The sequence below is a fragment of the Eublepharis macularius genome, chromosome 2 (genome assembly GCF_028583425.1).
Source record: "Eublepharis macularius isolate TG4126 chromosome 2, MPM_Emac_v1.0, whole genome shotgun sequence".
Classification (NCBI taxonomy): Eukaryota; Metazoa; Chordata; class Lepidosauria; order Squamata; family Eublepharidae; genus Eublepharis; species Eublepharis macularius.
Genome location: NC_072791.1, coordinates 209696487 through 209716926, shown reverse-complemented (window position 1 = coordinate 209716926; position 20440 = coordinate 209696487). Strand labels below are relative to the sequence as shown.

At 42.4% G+C, this 20440-nt stretch overlaps 1 protein-coding gene across 1 annotated transcript in view; it reads right to left on the bottom strand.

Moving 5' to 3' along the window:
- ERBB4 (erb-b2 receptor tyrosine kinase 4) overlaps nucleotides 1–20440 on the bottom strand; it is a gene marked incomplete at its 5' end in the record, with an annotated part of 660937 nt that overhangs the window by 181900 nt on the left and 458597 nt on the right. Inside the window, 3 exons of the mRNA XM_054971602.1 lie at nucleotides 6957–7055; nucleotides 8082–8204; nucleotides 20216–20348. Coding sequence (XP_054827577.1) covers nucleotides 6957–7055; nucleotides 8082–8204; nucleotides 20216–20348 — 355 coding nt within the window. The remainder of the gene's footprint in view (nucleotides 1–6956; nucleotides 7056–8081; nucleotides 8205–20215; nucleotides 20349–20440) is intronic.

Below are 20440 nucleotides of genomic sequence, written 5' to 3'. Positions count from 1 at the left end.
AGGGTGGGTGGAAGAGAGCCTGCTGAAGTCTCCCTACAAGTTTGGCATCTTTGGGTATGAAGGGGGCCGTTGAAGTGCCCCAGGTTCTGACAAATCACAAAACTAACTAATCGTATCATGAAATGGGACAATTTCGTGGAAGTTCACATTTCATGATTGTTGGAATGTGACGAAACATGAAACTCTCGTTTCATTTTCCCCCGTTTCGTGCCCATCTCTAACTTCAAGTCGCAGCTGACTTATGATGAGCACATATGGTTTCCAAGGCAAGAGATGATCAGAGTTGGTTGGCATTGTCTGACTCTTCCTGCCTGTGAGTAGCCACTTTGAACTTCCTTGGTGGTCTTCCATCAAATACTAACCAGGGCTGACCATGATTAGCTTCTGAGATCTGATGAGATCAGGCTAGCCTGGCCCATCCAGGTCAGAGTGGCTCTCCAATAATGGACCTGATTTTTAGATCTATTTCTTCTCATCTAACTTTACAATGTCATCCCCTGACACTGCCTTTGTCTGTTCAGTTCATTAAATAATGCTGTCCAAATTAAGGTAAGCTCAGTTAGAGAATGTAAAGCCTTTTAAAACCAATCTTCACAGGATCATAGAAGTCAATGCTCTGCAAAAGAGCTCAGTTCTTTCGTAAAGAAGTGAGCTGTGTCACAAATGGCCTGCTCTGATCTAGCAAGCAAATCTTGTGGGCATCTTCTCCTTACAATTCTTGGCTGAGCTGCTAAATCTCAACAGAAGGGTTGTTCTTGTTGGGGATCTCTAATACATTGGGAGAAAGGCTGGCTGACAAGTATTTTCAATAAATATTTTTTGCAGTCACTCAGTTCCTGAAAAACAATTAAGATAAGAATTGCTAAACTGCTTAGCTGAGATCTAAGATATGGTAAAGCAAGCGGATCTCTCTCAGAATGTACAGACTTAGTAGAATGGCATTCTACCGCTAACTCATTGTTAAAAACATAACAACTTGATGCAGTAAGGTTAAGCCGGGTGTGAAATGATGACACACCCGTGCTCATTCAAAATCAAGCAGGTTCTAAAATCTTAGGGTGCTTATGAGAGTCTTAGTAACATTTCCAGTTGATTTTGCTTCCATTTTACTGGGCTGAAACATAAATCTGGAGATCAGCACAATTCCTGCTGAGATAAGACCCCTTGCTGCTCCAGCCTCTGAAAGCTGCCCTGTGCTCTCAGCCCAGTATGGGAGGATGAGAGTCACTAAACAAATGGCTAGGAGAGGGTTTTTTATATTCCACAATAACCAGGGATGATGTTTTAGGTTTTGACGGGAGAGAGAGAAATATTTTAAAAGGAAATTATTATTTTGGATGCAAGGCATATTGGATTGGATTGTATGCCAAGCCATCAGAAAGTCCTAGCAGAAGTGCTCCTTTCCCACATTATCCCTCTCTCAGATGCCACCTCTGAGAACTGAAAAGGCAAGGGCATGGGTTGGGGGAATCTCTGTGGATAAAAATCCATGCCATGCAGGCAGTGGCAGTGAAGAGGAAGCAGAAAAAATTGTACTTCCTGTCTCATGTGTAAGGGGAAACTCTTGAATGAAAGATTTCTTGGGCAGGCATGAAGAATGCATGGGACCCAACCCAACCAATTGTAGTTTATGATTTTATAATAAAGCTGGTTTGTTTAAATTTTATTTTTACTCAAAAATAGATGAAAATGTTTAAATAAATAACCAATCAAACAAGGAAACATCTTAATATTTCTGATTTTGGCATTCATTTAATAGCAAACACAAAGAACGTAAATATTTAAACAGTTACCCGAGCTATACTTTAATCATAAATCAAATAATAGACATTTGGATGCATTTAGGCCACAGCTACAAGAGGTTCTTGTAATAAGGGAAGGAAATCAAAAGAAAGGTGAAGGGAAAGGGGAAAAAAGAACTTTGAGTAAGACAAATGAGAAATACCATTTGCAGTGCTGGCGGACAAAAATGACGCCATTCAAGCCCAAGGATTTTTCTTTGCTATTCAATTCAAAGTCCCCTGTTGAGAGAAATCGAGGAAGGGGCTACCCACTCCATGTGCGAGTATGATGCATTATGTCATTATAGCCATTATGGATACATTAGAAAGTTTTCAAGGGTACTGAAATGACAGCCCTGTTGCCAAATTACCATGCCCTATTCTCCTTCAGCTGTACAGTATTTAAAAGGGGCCCAACTGGTCATAAAGCACTCACTTTGGTTTTTTGTTTTTTGCTTTCCTGCAACCATTAAAAGGTTTAACAAAAAGCAGCAGCTCCTGCCACTAATCTCTTTGTCTTTGAGCATTCACTCATGCCGGCTTTTTGTGTCATTGCTCTAATGGGCTAAGTGAAAATAGACATTTGTGACTATGAATCAGACCAGAACCAAGACCGCTATTTAAGCACAGGTTGTTTTACTCATTCCACATGATATTGAAAAGTAATGACATCTTATCGGCTGGAAGAACAAGATTCCAGATAACCTATCATTATGGAGAAAGAGGAATTTGTAACAAGATACACAGTGAAACTGTAGCTCCCTAACACAGATGGGCACGAACCGAAATACAAACCAAAGTTTGTGATGAACCAGGCTGGTTCGTGGTTCATGAACCAGCGGTTCATCTGAGCCCATTTCTGATGAATCATCATGAACTTTAGGTTAGTTTGTTTGGTTCGTTTTTTGGTTCGTCACTGCAGACAGCCTGGCGCCAATCAATAAGTTTCCTAGGCAACAGGTGATAGACTTCCTGCAGACCTTCTGCTGACCCGGAAGTGGCCTTCTGCTGGCCCGGAAGTGATGATTTGCTGACCTGGATATGCAGCTTTCGCGAACCAGGGCAGGTTCATGAAAGTTCATGGTTCGTGAAATACAATGAACCATGAACCGCATGGTTTGTTTTTTTTCCGTTTCATGCCCATCTCTACTCCCTAACTCCCACTGAAGTCTGAGTGTAGAATTTTCACTAGCATCTAAAAAAACTTAATCCCAAAGTTTAGGAGGAATCTTGGTGCCCAAGAGAATTCCTACACTATGTTTGGGTAGAGATGACATTCTTGTCCATACATTTTGCCAGTTAGTGGTACAAATCTCAGTGGGTGTCTGCTAGAGCCAGATTTGCTTCCAGCAGGTTCTCAGTTGGTTATGAGAACTATTCTCTTTTGAGTGTAATCCTTAGAGCAGGCGACATTATAAAGCATTTCCACTGTTCTCTCACTGGTTCTGATGGATGAAGATGACGACGACAGCAACAACAACAACAACAACAATCCATCAAAACATCAAGCATGTAATTTATAAAAAGACATTACTGATATTGTTTCAGAAAGCTGACCCAAGATTCTTACCAGAGGAGGAAATATACAAGAAGCACTATGAATGGGCTTTCTAAAACAGCATATTTTAGGAGCCTTTCTCCAGATAAGTCCTTTCCCTCTTCCAAGATTAGTCCCAGAGACCCTGCTGAAGTCCCCATTGTGCCTAGAACTAGGGTTGTTAAGTGGAATTCTCTTAATTTCTCTTTGCCAATTCCTCTCCCTGAAATCCAGCAGTCCGTTTTTATTCCTCTTTTTTGGAATCTGAATCAGTTTCAAATCAATTCCTTTTCATGAAGAGGAAGATTCAATTTAAATCTCTAAGAAGTAATGTATTTGTTTATTTATATACTATGAGCATAGTTGAAAAATTAAAAGCAAGATGATCCATTAAACACAACATTAAACACAAGTCAGGAAGACTTGTCTGAATATATCTTTGCTGCATCAAACTCTTTTTAGCCTTTGTATCATATTACAGTGGCAGAGGCACAACAAAAGGCAGAAGTCCACAGGTGAGGAAATCATATGGTTAAAAAAACTCAAAGGTAAATTAACGAGAAACCAAAGAGAATTCCTCTTTTGAAAGAGGAAACAAGAATAAGAGGAACCAGTTGCTATATCTAAAAAAGAAAATTTTGGGAAAAGAAATCTCACTCCCCACAACAACCGTAAGTGGAAGTCTTTGTAACTTTTGTCATTCATAATGAAACTCAAAACCGTCCCTTTCCTTATTGCTTATAGGGAAATTTCTGTAAGGGAAGGGGTATAACAAGGCTGCGAGATTTGTACAAAAACCAGGCTTTGGGTTTTTAAAAAAATAGAAAGCAACTTCAACTATAGAAATCCATGGCTTTTCCTCAGATTTTGCAAAGAACAGGCATTTAGGAAAATCCCATTCTAGGAAATCAGCTTTAAACCAGCTGATGATAACAAAGCTAGAGAGGAGTCTTTCCCAGCCCAATAATAAGAAACAACAGTATGTATGATTGATGGGCAATCTGCTGAGATGGAACAGAAGAATCTAGTCAGTCAAGATCTGATCCAAAATGCTGTCATGTCCCTTGGCTTGAAGGCTTGGAGGAAGAGGCAAATTCTCCCAACTTTCTGCATCTTGTTAAGAACTCAGCTCCAGCCTACAGTAATTCTCTCTCTCTCTCTCTCTCTCTCTCTCTCTCTCTCTCTCTCTCTCTCTCTCTCTCTGTGTGTGTGTGTGTGTGTGTGTGTGTGTGTGTGTGTGTAGCAAAATGAAGCAGGAGTCCCATAGCACCTTAGAGACTCTGTCTCAGTTTTCGGGCCTGCTGTTATACAAGTATCCTTCCAGGTGCCCAGGAAAATATGATCCTTGTCATGTGAGTCAATAACTGCGACAACTAAGGCACAACCATGTCCAGAAATGTCTTACAGTATTCAGGGGGTGGATATCAAGCGGTCAACATTTTGTGATTTCCATGTCCCTTCTGAACATACGTTTTTTATTGGGATGGCTAATAAATGTTGATAGTATTCATCGACACTTTATGCTAACACCCACACCCGTGTCTTTCTATCAGAGAAGAACATGGCCAGGTTTTCAAATTGCTTCCTCTGAATAATGATTATGTGACACACAGACCATAGTGATGAACTCGTTCTGCTCTATTTAGTTGTAATTGAATTCCATGCAAATGTGCATGGGACAATGAGGGATAAAAAGTATCAGTCCATCATGGAAGACTTCGACTCCCATCTTAATGAAAGAGCATAACAAAGAATGGAATATTTGTTTTCTGCTCTGCAGAACTGTCAAACATAAGCCCAGTAGGCTTAGAGTCACCTGGGGCATCTTGCAGCCAATTTATACTCCAAACCAATTATTTCACCCTTTTCAGAGATATCTTTGTGGATGTCCCTGTACCTGTTTTGATAAGTGGCTTTCATGAGCTTGCTTGGGGGAGGGGAAGAAAAATATATAGAATCATAGAATCATAAGGTTGGACGGGATCTCCAGGGTCATCTAGTCCAACCTCCTTCAAAATGCAGGAAATTCACAACTAACTCCCCTCCCCCCACACACACCCAGTGACCCTTGCTCCATGCCCAGAAGATGGCAAAACACTGTCAGGATCCCTAGCCAAACTGGGCTTCCTGACCCCAAGGTAGCAATTGGAATTACCCTGAACATGTAAGAAGGGGCCATAAGAACTAAGCATTGATATAACCCTTCCTGCCCTCCCTCTCATGATCTGCCCAAGTTCACAGAATCATCATTGCTTTCAGATGGCCATCTAGCCTCTGCTTAAAAATCTCCAAAGAAGGAGAGCCCACCAGCTCCCAAGGAAGCCTGTTCCACTGAGGGACCGCTTCAGGAAGTTCTTTCTAATGTTTAGCTGAATGCTCTTTTGATTTAATTTCAACTCATTGGTTATGGTCCAACCTTCTGGGGCAACAGAAAACAACTCCATGCCATCCTCTACATGATAGCCCTTCATGTACTTGAAGATGGTTATCATATCAATTCTCAGTCGTCTCCTCTCCAGACTAAACATACCGAGCTCCTTCCCTCATAGGACTTGGTCTCCAGACCTCTCACTATCTTCGTTGCCCTCCTCTAGACTCGCTCCAGCTTGTCTATATCCGTCTTCAGTTGTGGTGTCCAAAACTGAACACAGTACTCTAGGTGAGGTCTAATCAGAGCAGAGTAGACTGATACCACCAGTTCACGTGATCTGGACACTATGTCTATATACTTGACTTTTGTCATACATCCCACACATTTTTAAGTACCGATGTCTTGCCAGAACTGCACTAACCATGTCCAACTGAGATGGAGCTGATGATTTGGTACAGTGGTGCGAAAATCATGGGCCAGGCTTCCTCAGAAAGCATAGGATACATGGAATGGGGATACCAAGTTTCGGAGAGGTAACGGATGTGGAAGCAGGTGGTTGCACTCTCCACCACAAGCCACCTGGACCTATGTGTATTGAAAGACTTTTGGCAGAGGAACCTGCTATCTCTTGTCGACTCTGAAAATATGAGTGCCCTACCGCACAGCCCAGCATTCCAATTAGAAAGAACGGCTGCCTTTTCTTAAGATGTTCCTCTGTGCATGGGTATTGGAAGTGGATAGAATAGCCTGCTCTGCACTTCCTCTAATTCAATGTTTGTAGTCGTACTCCAGTTCTTGGACTCAGGGGCTGGTTCTGTGGACATGATTGCATATAAGGATCTCCGCCTGCTCATTTGTGAAACAGATTATTCATGGTGAATTGGGGGAGCAAAAAATGTGTTCACAAAGAGGTAATTCAAAAACTCTGAGAAACGCTGGCTTGTTGGATGGACCTGATAGAATCTGCAGGCCTTATGTCTGACAACTCTGCATAAATTCAGGTGAAACAGAAATTTTTAGAGAAAATTCTGAGCATTGCCCATGAACACCAGCTGGATAAGGCCTGGGACCTCCAATCCATTTGATTTTGACTTATCGAATCCCCCCACACACACACACTCTGGTAATGACAAGAAATGTTACAAAATTAACTTTATAATGAGAATTTTTTCACCCAGTTTATAAATGTAGAGTCAAAGTTGTCATTATAAAAATGAAATTTTAACCACTTTTAAGACACGACTGTGATTATGTATTTGCTACTTACGTCCATGAACTCTACATTGGCTTTTGGACCAGTGGTCTCATTCAAGATTTTAATTGCCACAGGAATCTTCACACTCTCTCCCTCAGGAACCCAAACACCCTAAAATCATAAAAAAGGGGTAAATCAAGCAGTTATCATCTATGAAACAATTTCTTAAAAAGTAATTGACTGTACCTTTCTTTTATTCACCATTCCCATAGGCTAGCCATGCTAATTTTAAATCAATGAACGTTGGTGTTAAATATGTTTTTCTAATAAAGTACTTCCTAGAATTGTGAACGCTGGAATTAAACACTGAGCTGGGCATGGACATCTAAAATGAATGTACATTTGAGAGAAAAGTGAAAATATCTTATCCTTGGAGAGCACCAAAAATATGACAGCCCAATAATATTTTCAGCAGTATCAAAGAGTGAGATAATATCACTTTAATCTCAAACATGCATTCATTTTAGAACAGTGTAGGGAGTAAGTAAATAAATGAATTGTCTATAACCATAGGCCATCACAAGTTTACAAAACCTTACATCACATCAGCTAAAAACAGTTACATCTAGTGTCATTGTTAAAATGAATTAAATAAAAGAGTACCATAAACCAAGCTATCCTAGAAATCATGACATCCCATTCAGTACCACCTTAGATCTAATCTTCTTGGCTGCAAGTGCGAACTGAGAGACACTGTAAGATACACGGTTATAAATATCTGGTAACAAAAACACAACCATCTCTATTTCAGAATATGCATTTGTGGCAGGTAGAATTCCGGCCAAAAATTTTAAGGCAGTGGCCAAAAAGTTTCTCTGGAGGGCCAATAAACAAGGCATAGAGGCCAAATCCTCCTAGCACTGCTGTTCAGAGGTTCATTGCCTCTGAATAGGAAGGTTCCCTTTAGTCACCATGGTTAGCAGCCATTGATGGACCTCCATGAATCTGTTAACCCCCCCCCCCCTTTTAATGCTATCCATGCACGTGGCCATCACCACGACCACTGGCAGTGAATTCCACAATTTAGTAGCTTGTTGAGTAAAGAAGTACTTCCTTTGGCCCATCTTGAATCTTTTGCCTATAAACTTTATTGAGTGGGCCTCAGTTCTAGTATTACGGGAGAGGGAAAAGATGTACCTTATACACTGTTCCAAAGGCCCCAGATCCAAGGACCTTCACACGCTTGAGCTCAGTTTCCTTCAGTATACGGAGCTGTGCCTGGTTGGGTGCCGTCCCACTTGGGGTCAAGGGTTCTACGAGCTGCAAAATAATATCGGTGTTTACTGCATAGTGGGGGAAGGAGCAGCAGCAAAAAAATGGCAGTGCTGGCAAAGTTTCGAAGATCTGTTGGTTAGCGAAAATCAAAATTCCAATGTAACACGAATACTTTTTGAAACCACAAGACTACTGCTTGCAGTCTGTTTCTCTCATGTCGTCCTCCAGATCTTAACTGCTCTGTATTTCATCTATTATAAATATGATCTAGACCCAATTAAACAAATTCTTTCTCATTAATTTCAGTGAATGAAACTGAAGCATGTGCGTAAGTTTCCCACTGAAGCTGATGGGACTAATATATGTTTGACTATGGCTGGATGATAGTGATCTGAAATAAGATTAATTAACATTTTAATGAAGTGCCATTAAGCCACAGGCAACTTACGGCAATCCCTGCTGGGGTTTTCAAGGCAAGAGACTAAGAGCCAAGCTACAAGTGATACCTTACACAGGTTGGACACTTGTCAGCTTCCCTCAAGTTTTGATGGGAAATGTAGGCATCCTGGTTTTACAGCTTGGCTCTCCGTTACAGCTGCAAGACCAGGATGCCTACATTTCCCATCAAAACTTGAGGGAAGCTGACAAGTGTCCAACCTGTGTCAGGCGTCACTTGTAGCTTGGCTCTAACAGAGGTGGTTTGCCATTGCCTTCCTCTGCACTCCAGCCCTTGCCTTCTGTGTTGGCCTCCCATTTAAGCAGGCTGGCTATTTAGGCTGCTAAAATTACAAGTTTACAATTCATTTACTGGCATGAGATAGAACTTCGGTGTGCGACTTCAAAAACTTCCACAGTGATACACTTTAACCCCTCAGGCTGTGCTCTTCTGGAAACCTCTCTACAGAATAGCAATTTTAAGAACAAAAAAAAGAGAAAATTTTTACTATGTTCTTCTGAAATCTAGTATTTAATGGTTTTATTTGTTGGTGCTTCTTTTTATTCAAAGCAGCACAATCAATTGAGAAACAGTCTACATCCACTCAGTTTTTTTGCCAAACAGGCCATTAATTGAGATTCAGGTGAGTCACAGCCTAGATTACTCTGAAACAGAACAATAAGAGAAAGAGAAAGCCTGGAGAAATTAAGGCTCTTCAGTCACAATTTGCATCTCCGTATATGAGGCACCTGGTACAATTTTATCACTTTCTTGGATACACATAATTCAGGATTAATTTCAATATGTAGAGACTCAAGGGCAAGGATACCAGGATTCTTTGTTCAGAACAATACTGGATTAACAATTGCAGATAACTTTTCTAATGTGTTGCCTTCTTCTCCTCCTAATATACAAAGTATGCCCAACAGCATTTTAAACTATGTCAGTTTAATGATATTTTCAGTGGGTAGTTGTGTTGGTCTACAGGAGAAAAACAAGATTTGAGTCCAGTAGCACCTTAAAGACCAACAAGATTTCCAAGGTGTAAGCTTTTGAGAGTCAAAGCTTTCTTCATCAGATACAAGTGTATCATATTCAAAGGGGAAATGTCTCAATTATCTAAACATTTTCCTTTCACTTGTACCTGATGGAAGGAGTTTTGACCCTCAAAAGTTTATACCTTGAAATCTTGTTGCTCTTTAATGTGCTAGTGGATTTGAATCTTGCAGTTTATGGTGATATAACTCTGAACTCTATTTCCATCCAAGAACTCCTGAAAATCTTAGGTATGCACCAATGACAAGCTGTGTTTATTAAGACCACTCATCCAAATTAATGCATGTAAGAGGAAGGCCTTGAAAATATGGAGATGCTTTGCTGAGAATGCTGTAACAAATTTTGCTGGTGTCATTGGGATTTTATTAACTAATCCAATAAGTAGTTATGCCCCAATCCATACAACCACAAGCACCCTAGTTGTAGGGATGTCACTAGGGATGGGCACAAACCAGGGGGAAAAATGATGTGGTGTGGTTCGTGGTTCATCACATTTCATGAACCACGAACCACAAACCACAAACTTTCACGAACCTGCTCCAGTTCGTGAACCGGTTCATTTGGTTCAGGAAAATGTCACATCCAGGTCAGCAAATCATCACTTCCAGGTCAGCAGAAGGTCACTTCTGGGCAGCAGAAGGCCATTTCTGGGTCAGCAGAAGATCTGTAGGAAGTCCATACCCCTGTTGCCTAGGAAACTGATTGACTGGCGCCAGGCTGTCTGCAGTGATGAACTGAAAAACGAACCAAATGAACCAGCCTAAAGTTCGTGGCAGTTTGTCAGAAATAGGCTCTGATGAATCGTTGGTTCATGAACCACGAACCAGCTCGGTTCATCATGAACTTTGGTTCGCATTTCGGTTCGTGCCCATTTCTAGTTGCCATTGTCTGCTCCAGGTTGGGAAATTCCTAGAGATTTGGGTTGTGGAGCCTGGGGAAGGTATAATTTGGGAAGGGAGGGACCTTAGCAGTGTATAATGCTACCCTCCAAAGCAGCTATGACTTTCCACTCATGAAGTTTGAGTCAGAACTTGAACTGCTGTGTTTTCTAGGCCCTCTCACGACTGAGCCTTCCAATTAACTTCCTGAGGACAGAGGAAGTTCAGCATCAACTGGCTTTCTCTTCTCATGTGCTGTAGGAAGGTATTCTGTAACATGTTCTCTCCAGGTATCAGATGAAGATAATTCTGCCACACAAAGATCAGAAAAAAAATTATTATACGGCAGCTTTTCTATCTTGTTGTGAATGTCTCCAGAAGACCAGAACATCACAACCTGAAGTACATATCTCAACATTTAGAGTGGGGGCACGATGGTTGCCAATGCCAACATGCCATTTCCTATTCTTTCAAATGTTTCCTTCTGTTTTAACAGGAATTTGTTTAAATAGTTGAGATGTTTTTTTTTCTTTTGAATACGATACACTCTTTCAAACTTACAGTGAAAACCTAAGTAGTGTTACTCCAGCCTAAGCCCATTTACTGGAGTAACTCTGCTTAGGATTTTACTGTTTGTCTCAAAAGGTAAATGACCGGGGCCAGGAGTGGGGGAGAGAAGTTGTACATCCAATAAAGGATATCCAGCATCTTGTAATTTAGTGTGAAAAATAAAAATGACATTAAAGTTTTGTGTCCTGTGTTGTGAACTGCAACTCAACAAACCGTAAGAAGAGAGTTCTTAGGTAGAGCATCGCTTGGCCGTGTATTTATTTGAAATATTCATGTTCTGATTAGAAATATGCACAATTCCAGGCTGAAGATTTTACACGTAACATAAATGAGAAAAGGAGTCTAAACGCTGACAAATAGCTTGTCCTCTCTCAGGATAAGAAAAAATAATTAAAGGCTCAAATTGGGTTGAAACTGCTGTGGTGTTTCCAAGCGTCTGTTTTCAGGGCTAAGTGCACTGCACGTTGCCATTTGAGCGCCATTATCATGCCTCTGTGAACATTGCGGACTACTTAATTAGTTGAATAGACTACGCTGTGCAGGCAAAAATTATTGGGAACTGGGAATTACTTTATTAATCTAGAACAAAAACAAATAGCAAAGAGCAAAGCCACAGACATAAGCCTGACACAATAATTTCTACACTCTGCTTCCCTTAATTAACTTTCCAGTGCCCAGATGGATGCTCCCCATTCAGTATATGGGCAAGCATAAAGAAAGGATCTACGATGCAGATCGTATTTATGACTTTAAACCAATCCGCATTATTAACAAAATATCATTATTAAATTTGCAGTTCACTCCATCCCAAAGGCAGATTAAAAACAGGTTAACTATATATATATTTAAAACAGCAAGTTAAATAAATAAATCAAAGATAACTCACATCTCTACCAGGTCCTCCCTGTCCCAGGTTCCAAAAGATGGCTGAAATTTACCCAAAAGAGCTCTTGAATAGGGATTCTTACCTGAATTCTTCCCAACCACATTTCTCCCCAGATGTTGAGGTTTTGAATGACCTAGTCTTGTTTGCAGAACAGTGCTGATGCCATTGTTTGTTTGTTTTTGTGCCTAAATTCTGCTCAGCCCACTGCTGTTACCTTCTACAAGATTCCCTACCTGTGATAACTTAGAGCAAAGCTACAAGTGACGCCTTACACAGGTTGGACACTTGTCAGCTTCCCTCAAGTTTTGATGGGAAATGTAGGCGTCCTGGTTTTTCAGCTTAACTCTCCATTACAGCTGCAAGACCAGGATGCCTACATTTCCCATCAAAACTTGAGGGAAGCTGATAAGTGTCCAACCTGTGTCAGGCATCACTTGTTGTTTGGCTCTTATACACAAGTGTTGAGCCCATATGTGCCTATGGAAGCAATTGGTTATTTCCTTCTTTGTAGCACCTTTCCTGACCTGACAAACCTATTTCTTAGAGCCAAGCTACAAGAGACGAATTACATGAGGAGAAGCACATGAAGGGAGTCGCAATGTTAGCTGGGAAGGTGAATTTTAAAAGAGATTGGAAGGCTTTGTCCATTTCCCCTCTCTACAGAGCCAGGGAGATGCTGCTCAGAGGCTGCCTGTTAATTTCCTCTTTGCCTCCAGAAGACTTTGTCAGTTTCACCCCCCCCCTCCTTCTAGGAGGTGAAGGAGAAATAAACAAACCCTCTGAACAGTGGTCTTCCTGGGTCTGAGAGGGGACATTGACAAAGCCTTGCAATCTCTTTTAAAACTCAGCTTCTTGGCTAACAATGCAACTCCCTTCACGTGCTCCTCCTTGTGTAATTTGTCTCTTGTAGCTTGGCTCTTAGCTTGTGGAAATTGGTATGGACTTGTTTGGTTGGTTAACAAAACTGTAGTATTCATCATCATCATCATCTCTCCACTCTTTTCCCTAATCAGGACCCAGAATAGCTTATCGCATCTTCCTCCTCTCCTCCATTCTATTTCCACAACACCAACTTTCTGAGATGCTTTCAGGGGGGTAGCCATGTTGTTCTGCAGTGGAATAGCAAAATTTGAGTCCAATAGCACCTTCAAGATTTAAGCTTTTGAGAGTCAAGTTTTCTGTCTGATGAAGGCTCCCTATCTGACGAAGGGAGCTTGGCTCTTGAAAGCTTGTGCCCTGGAAATCTTGTTGGTTTCGAAGGTGCTACTGGACTCAGATCTTGTTCTTTGTGATGTAGGTCAGGCTGAGAGACAAACCGGCCCAGTGAACCTCTAAAAGCTTCTGTGGGTGTTTAAAAGCAGTTCCCCCAACCAACAGTCCCTTTCCCATGCTTCTGGCTGTCAGTTCTATTATCCTCTGCTTCTCTTCTTCATCAAAAGGCTTTAGCCTGATTGCTCTAAGTACAGCAGACAATTGGCCAACTTCTGCTTGTTTGTTTTGTTTGTGCTTGGGACAAACAAGAATTTGTTAGTTTGAGTCTGGACAAGCACTCTTGAAGCAAGCCCACTCTGAGCACAAATGTTATGTGCTGTAGGATGTAAGTAGGACTACCATTACAGGGTTTTGAAGAACAAATCTGAGAGGAAGGAAGGGCTATTCACAGTCTGGCTTTTAAGCAAGGCACTGAGGTAACTGTAGCAATAAAAGAGAGTTGCCAATCTGGCCCTTTATGGCTTGCCCCAAATAGACCTTTTCACCACAAGCAACCTTTTCCCACAGAAAGAACTCTATGAACAAGGAAGCAACACAAGGAAATATTTTCTTAGATTCTTCTCAAGAGGGCTTATAGAAAGACATTTTTTTAAAAAAAATAACCAGCATGTATCGTCACAGCCTCAGGTTCACAGCACTCATTTTGAAGCTCAATCCAATTCATTTAAAGCAATGAGAAGAGAAATCATGCCATCTTAATGAGACAGGAAGCCTTTCAGGGTCTGAGCCTAGTAGCCCAACTCTAAGAACATAAGAACATAAGCAAAGCCATGTTGGATCAGGCCAGTGGCCCATCCAGTCCAACATTCTGTCACACACAGTGGCTAGAAATCCAGTGCCATCTAAAGGACTGTCAGTGAGGCCAGGACACCAGAAGCCCTCCCACTGCCTTCCTTCCAGCACCAAGACAACAGAGCACCACCTCCCCACAAAGAGAATACCATCTATCTCCTGTGGCTAATAGCCACTGATGGACCTCTGCTCCATATATTTGTCCAGTCCCCTCTTGAAGCTGGCAATGCTTGTAGCTGCCGCCACCTCCTGTGGCAACGAATTCCATGTGTTTATCACCCTTTGTGTAAAGTAGTATTTTCTTCTATCTGTTCTAACCCGACTGCTCAATAATTTCATAGAGTGCCCACGAGTTCTTGTATTGTGAGAAAGGGAGAAAAACACATCTTTCTCTACCTTCTCTAACCCGTGCATTATCTTGTAAACCTCTAACATGTCTCCCCTCAGTCGTCTTTTCTCCAGGCTAAAGAGCCCCAAGCGCCTCAATCTTTCCTCATAGGGAAAGTGTTCCAACCCTTTAATCATTTTAGTTGCCCTTCTCTGTACTTTTTCCAGTGCTATGATATCTTTTTTAAGGTGTGGCGACCAGAACTGTACACAGTACTCCAAATGAGGCCTCACCATCGATTTATACAGAGGCATTATGATACCGGCTGATTTGTTTTCAATCCCTTTCCTAATAACCCCTAGCATAGCATTAGCTTTTTTTATGGCAGTCGCACACTGTGCTGACGTTTTTAGTGAGTTATCTATCATGACTCCAAGATCTCTCTCTTGGTCAGTCTCCGCCAGTTCAGACCCCATCAACTTGTATTTATATTTTGGATTTTTGGTTCCAATGTGCATTACTTTGCACTTGGCTACATTGAACCTCATTTGCCACATGGATGCCCACTCTTCTAGCCTCGACAGATCCCTTTGGAGTGCCTCACAATCCTCTCTGGCTTTCACCACCCTGAACAATTTCGTGTCATCTGCAAATTTAGCCACTTCACTGTTTAATCCCAACTCTAAGCCCAGGGCTCATTTTGAGGGGGAATGCACAGGAACGCAGTTCTGGCAGTTCCCCAAAGAGGTTATGTCAGGTGGCCCCACCCACCTGATGGCCATTTTGGGCTTGTTTCAGCCTGGATTGGGGTCAAAACGGCCCAGATTGGGCCTCTGATGGGTGGTGAATCACTCTCCCATTCAGGAACGGCCCGATCCTGACCATTTTGGGCCCCTTTTCAGCCCCCTTCTGCCATTTGGGGCCCAATTTCAGCCCTGAATGGCCAGGATTGGGTCCAAAACAGCCAGGATAGATGATATCGGGGGTGTGGCATATGCAAATCAGTCATGCTAATGACACACTTCTGGTGATATCAAGGGGCATGGCATATGCTAATGAGTTATGCTAATGAGTTCCTCCAGCTCTTTTTCTATGAAATGACCCGTCTAAGCCCAATCACATGGTCAGTCAGGCAGAAAGGTTTCTTTTCGTACATTGACAACAGAGACCTGAGCTTTAATTATGTCCAAGCATGAATTTTCCACCTGGAGGAGCACGTGCCTCCTCCACTGAATGAATATTCAAGTTATTTGTCTTCTTGGGAAGAGGATCGTGGTAGTGGGCAAGTAGATCTCACTTCTGTTAAGAGCTATTCCTTTCCACAAATTATTATGTTGCTGTCAGTGTTGGAGCTGCAGGTTGCTGAACCTTCTTTGAAAACCTGCTTCTAATTGATGTGCCTTAAGAGGCCTTGAACTCTCTTGAAATTTTGCCCCCAATTAGTGCTGAGTTTCTCTGGATGTTTTATCCAAGGAAAGCAGAATTTGTGAGGGTCTTTTTCAACATGCTGCCCCCCTCCCTGGCCTTAAGCAAAAATAAGATTAAGCTATTTGGAAACTCTTTCCTCTAAGGGCTTTGTGTTCTTTGTGATTTTCATTTGGGGTTGCCTGTAGTAACAGGCTGCTGGATTGTCTCTGAATCTTTGGTATGGACAGAGCGTTGCGAAGTAGAGTCCAGCTAAACCTCAACAGAAAAACACAAGGGCTGAATCCACACACCCGTGGAGCGTCCCAGCGTTGCGTTAAATGTTCGCTAAACACCCAGAAGTGTAGTGTCTTTCTAGCGCGATTTCTGAATCACACTAGAAAGACGCTACACTTCTGGGTGTTTAGCGAACATTTAGTGCAATGCTGGGACGCTCCGCGGGTGTGTGGATTCAGCCAAGATTTAACATACGGTGATGAGTGCCTTTTCCCCTTCTGCTTCTCTTCCTAGGGTGCATTTTACTCTGAGTTCCACTTAGCCTTCCTTCTATCAGAAAAAGACACACATTTATCCAAGGGAATCAAACCAGTAGCAAAAGAGTACAACGAAATCCAAGTCCAGTAGCACTGTAAAAAAACTAACAAAATTTTCTAGCATACGATCTTTGGTGAGCCAAACCTCACTTTGTCATATAACCTTCTGATTGACTCCACCTTCTGAAGTGAGCTTTAACTCACAAAAGCTCATATGCTGGAAACTTTTGTTGTTCTTTAAGGTGCTACTGGACTTGAATTTTGTTCTGCTACTACAGACTAATGCAGCTACCCACCTGATACTACTGCATAGAAGGAAGAAGGGACCATGGCTCAGTGATAGCACATCTGCTTTGCATGCAGAAGTCCTTGGCATCTCCAGTTAAAGAGTCTAGAGGCAAGTGATGTGAAAGACCTCCACCTGAGACTCTGGACAGCAGCCGCCAGTCCAAGTAGACAATACTGGCCTTGATGGAACAATGATCTGATTCAGTATAAGGAAGCATCATGTGTTCATGTGTGTTCAAACAGCATCCATAGTACATGGCAGGACACTGGAACTGCCACATTTATGGCATGCACCACTGATTATATGCCTTTTGGGGGGAGGAGGTTCCAGGCACAGGGCAGGACTGATCCTGCCCTGGAAGGAGATCAAGCAATGATTCTGCACACGTTGGATAATGCACTTCCAATCCTCTTTATAGATCATTTGGAACAGATATTTTTGTGTGCGGAACAAAAAATCCACCTCAAATAATTGATAAAGTGCATTGAAAGTGCATTATCCAACGTGTGCGGAATGAGAGCATGATTGATGGAACTCAGGGGGAAGTGCTACTAGATTATTACTGTCGTTATGCTCATTGCCACACACTGCATCTGAACACTGGCACGGACTTCAGTGCCACCTCTCATTGGTCAGTAGAAAAGAGCAAGAGTCTAGTAGCACCTATAAGACTCAGGCAAAAAAGAGAGAATCACGGAAAGCAACAGCAAACCAAGTAACTTGCCATCATAAACTTACTAAATCAGCAAAATGAACTATATTATAATAACAATAAAAGAAGAATATAATCAATTCAGAAGTGTTGTTTGTAATTAATCATTTCCAAAGAATGCACACAACCATTTATACTGACAGCACACGGTCATTCAGGCATCAATGAATACTCAAAAACATTTTGAAATCTTGCAAGACAACCAAACCAGCAATGCAATATGGGCACAAACACGAATTTCTAAAGAGCAAAGTGCTAGTACTTGATTTCCTCAATCGCAAAATTGTATTCAGCTATAACAGTGCCTGTACAAAGTGGCCACGCTTCTCAGAGTTGATGTTATAAATAGTATACAAATACAACAATGTGTTTTATATACAAACTAGCAACAAAGCCCGTTGTGGGGAAAAATGCAATGGGATCTAGAAAGGGGAGGGCGGACAGGAGGGCATTCCCTCCTCCTCCATCACTGATCCCAGCCAGATGAAGGTGCAGGGGGGGGGGGCATGGCCACCTCCTCTGTACCAGATCCTGGCCAAGTGAATGAGGGGCAGGCATTGCCTCCTGCTCTGAATCTGATCCTGGCTGGGTGAAGGGGGGCGGGCATTGCCACCTGCTCCACTCCTGATCCCAGTTGGATGAAGAATGGATGGACATTGTCTCCTACTCTGCACCTGATTCCAGCTTGGTGACGTTAGGGGGGCATTGCTGTGTGCACCACACTTGATTCCAGCAGGTTGACCAGGGGGTGGGCATTGCCTCCTGCTCCATGCCTGATCCATGGAGGCAGGCATTGTCATCTTCTCCTTGCATGATCCCTGCCATATGAAGTTGGGGAAAGGCATTGCCTCCTGCTCTGTGCCTGATTCACGCTGGGTGAAGGTGGAGGGGCATTCCACCTGCTTCGTTCCTGATTCCAGCTGGGTGATGGTGGGGGGTAGGCATTGCCACCTACTCCACTCCTGATCCCACCTGGGTGAAGGCAGAGGGCAGGTATTGCCCTCTGCTCCGTGCCTGATCCAAGCTGGGTGAAGGCAGCAGGCAGGCATTGCCACCTGCTCCACTCCTGATCCCAGCTGGGTGAAGGTGGGGATAGGCATTGCCACCTAGTCCATTCCTGATCCCAGCTGGGTAAAGGCAGGGGATGGACCTTGCCACTTGCTATGCTCCTGATCCCAGCTGGGTGAAGATGAGGAGTAGGCATTGCCACCTGCTCCCCTCTTAATCCTGAAAAGAATTAGAGATCAAAGGTTCTCCCGCGGTAACAGCTTAAAATTCCTATAGGTCTTAAAGTGCACTGTGCAAAAAACCAATTAATATACAATAATATATATTTTTGAATAAAGTGCAAGGTGCGCAGTGTGCAATAAATAACAATGAATAAATATGCAGTTCACATCCAACAATAAATACACTGTAAAATTCCAAAGTTACAATAACAGATCATGCAGCCGAGGAGTACTCTTCTACTGGATGTATTTAATGTTATTTATTGTTGGATGTGAACTGGATATTTATTCATTGTTATTTATTGCATACTGTGCACCTTGCACGTTATTTAAAAATATATATTATTGACTATTAATTGTTTTTTGCATGGTGCACTTTAAGACCTATGGGATTTGTAAATTGTTACCGCGGGAGATCCTTTGATCTCTAATTCTTTCCGCGTTCTCCACGGTTTCCCCTCTTGTTGTTAAACCCTTCCTAATCCCAGCTGGGTGAAGGGCAGGCAGGCATTGCCACCTGCAATGCTCCTGATCCTAGCTCTGTGAATGTGGGAATGAGCATTGCCACCTTCTCCGCTCCTTATCCCAGTTAAGTGAAGGTGAGGGCGGGCATTGCCGTCTGCTGCACACCTGATCCCGGCCTGGGCTTCCTGCCATGGCACACTCTCTGGAGGTCTAGCTGCCTCATCTGGGCGTCCCTCCACAGCAGCGCCCTCTGGTGACTCACCAGGGTAGGAAGTGAGTTGTCTTGAGTACGCTTAGCCTTTTATATAGTAGGATAAAGGTGCAGTACAACATACAGAACGGATGTCTCTTCTGGATTCCTCCATGTGTGTGCTACTACAGGGTAGCCAGCAAAAATCAGTCTTGTTTCACTTGCTCTCAGTATAAGTGGTTGTGTGTGTTCTTTGGAAGTGATTAATAACAAACAACACTTCTGAAATGATTATATTGTTTCTTTATTGTTATTATAATATAGTTCATTTTGCTGATTTAGTAAGTTTATCATGGCATGTTACTTGGTTTGCGGTTGCACCTATAAGACTAACAAAAGTTGTGGTAGGGTATGAGCTTTCATGAGTCACAGCTCACTTCTTCAGATATTGTGACTCACGAAAACTCATACCCTACCACAACTTTTGTTAGTCTTATAGGTGCTAATGGACTCTTGCTCTTTTCCACTTCTGCAGACAGACTAATATGGCTACCCATCTTGATCTATCTTGTTGGTCAGTATCTCATTGGTCAGTATGCAAGGACACTGGCACCTCCTCTTAAGGAACTATGCACACTCCCTTTTTTGTTACTTTTGAGCCACAATGTGGCAGAAAGTTTTCCAATGCATCACTAACTGAAGCAATTACAGTTAGCCCATGGCGAACTGTGCATGTGCCACACTGTGTACAGCAGCCTGGAATTCAAAAATGGAAGAACAGCGGGGATTTCTGATCCTAACGCATTATTGCTACTTGGCAAATAAGACCAGGCAAATTGGAACCCCATTATCTGTGGAGAAATTCAGATCAGGAGAATTTTTATTGTCATCTTGACTATGTGCATGGGGAAAGGCAAATAATTTAACCAATGCGAGACGGGAACAGCTTTTTCAATTGTCTGGCATTTCTCTGCAGAAAGAGAGGAACTTTTTACCTCAGTCTCCAGGAACCTTCGTAAGGCCCTCTTTTTTTTTATGCTCTTGCGTCTCACATAAACCGCAAACGTCAAGCCTAAAATGACGATGATGAAGAGTCCACCAATCACTCCAGCAGCGATCAGGGGTGTTCTATAAATCAAGAGCCAACAGCAGATGGTGAGTCAAGGGAGCAAGATTGCACGCATGCTCAAAATTAATCGCGGGGCACACTTAGGGGTTAG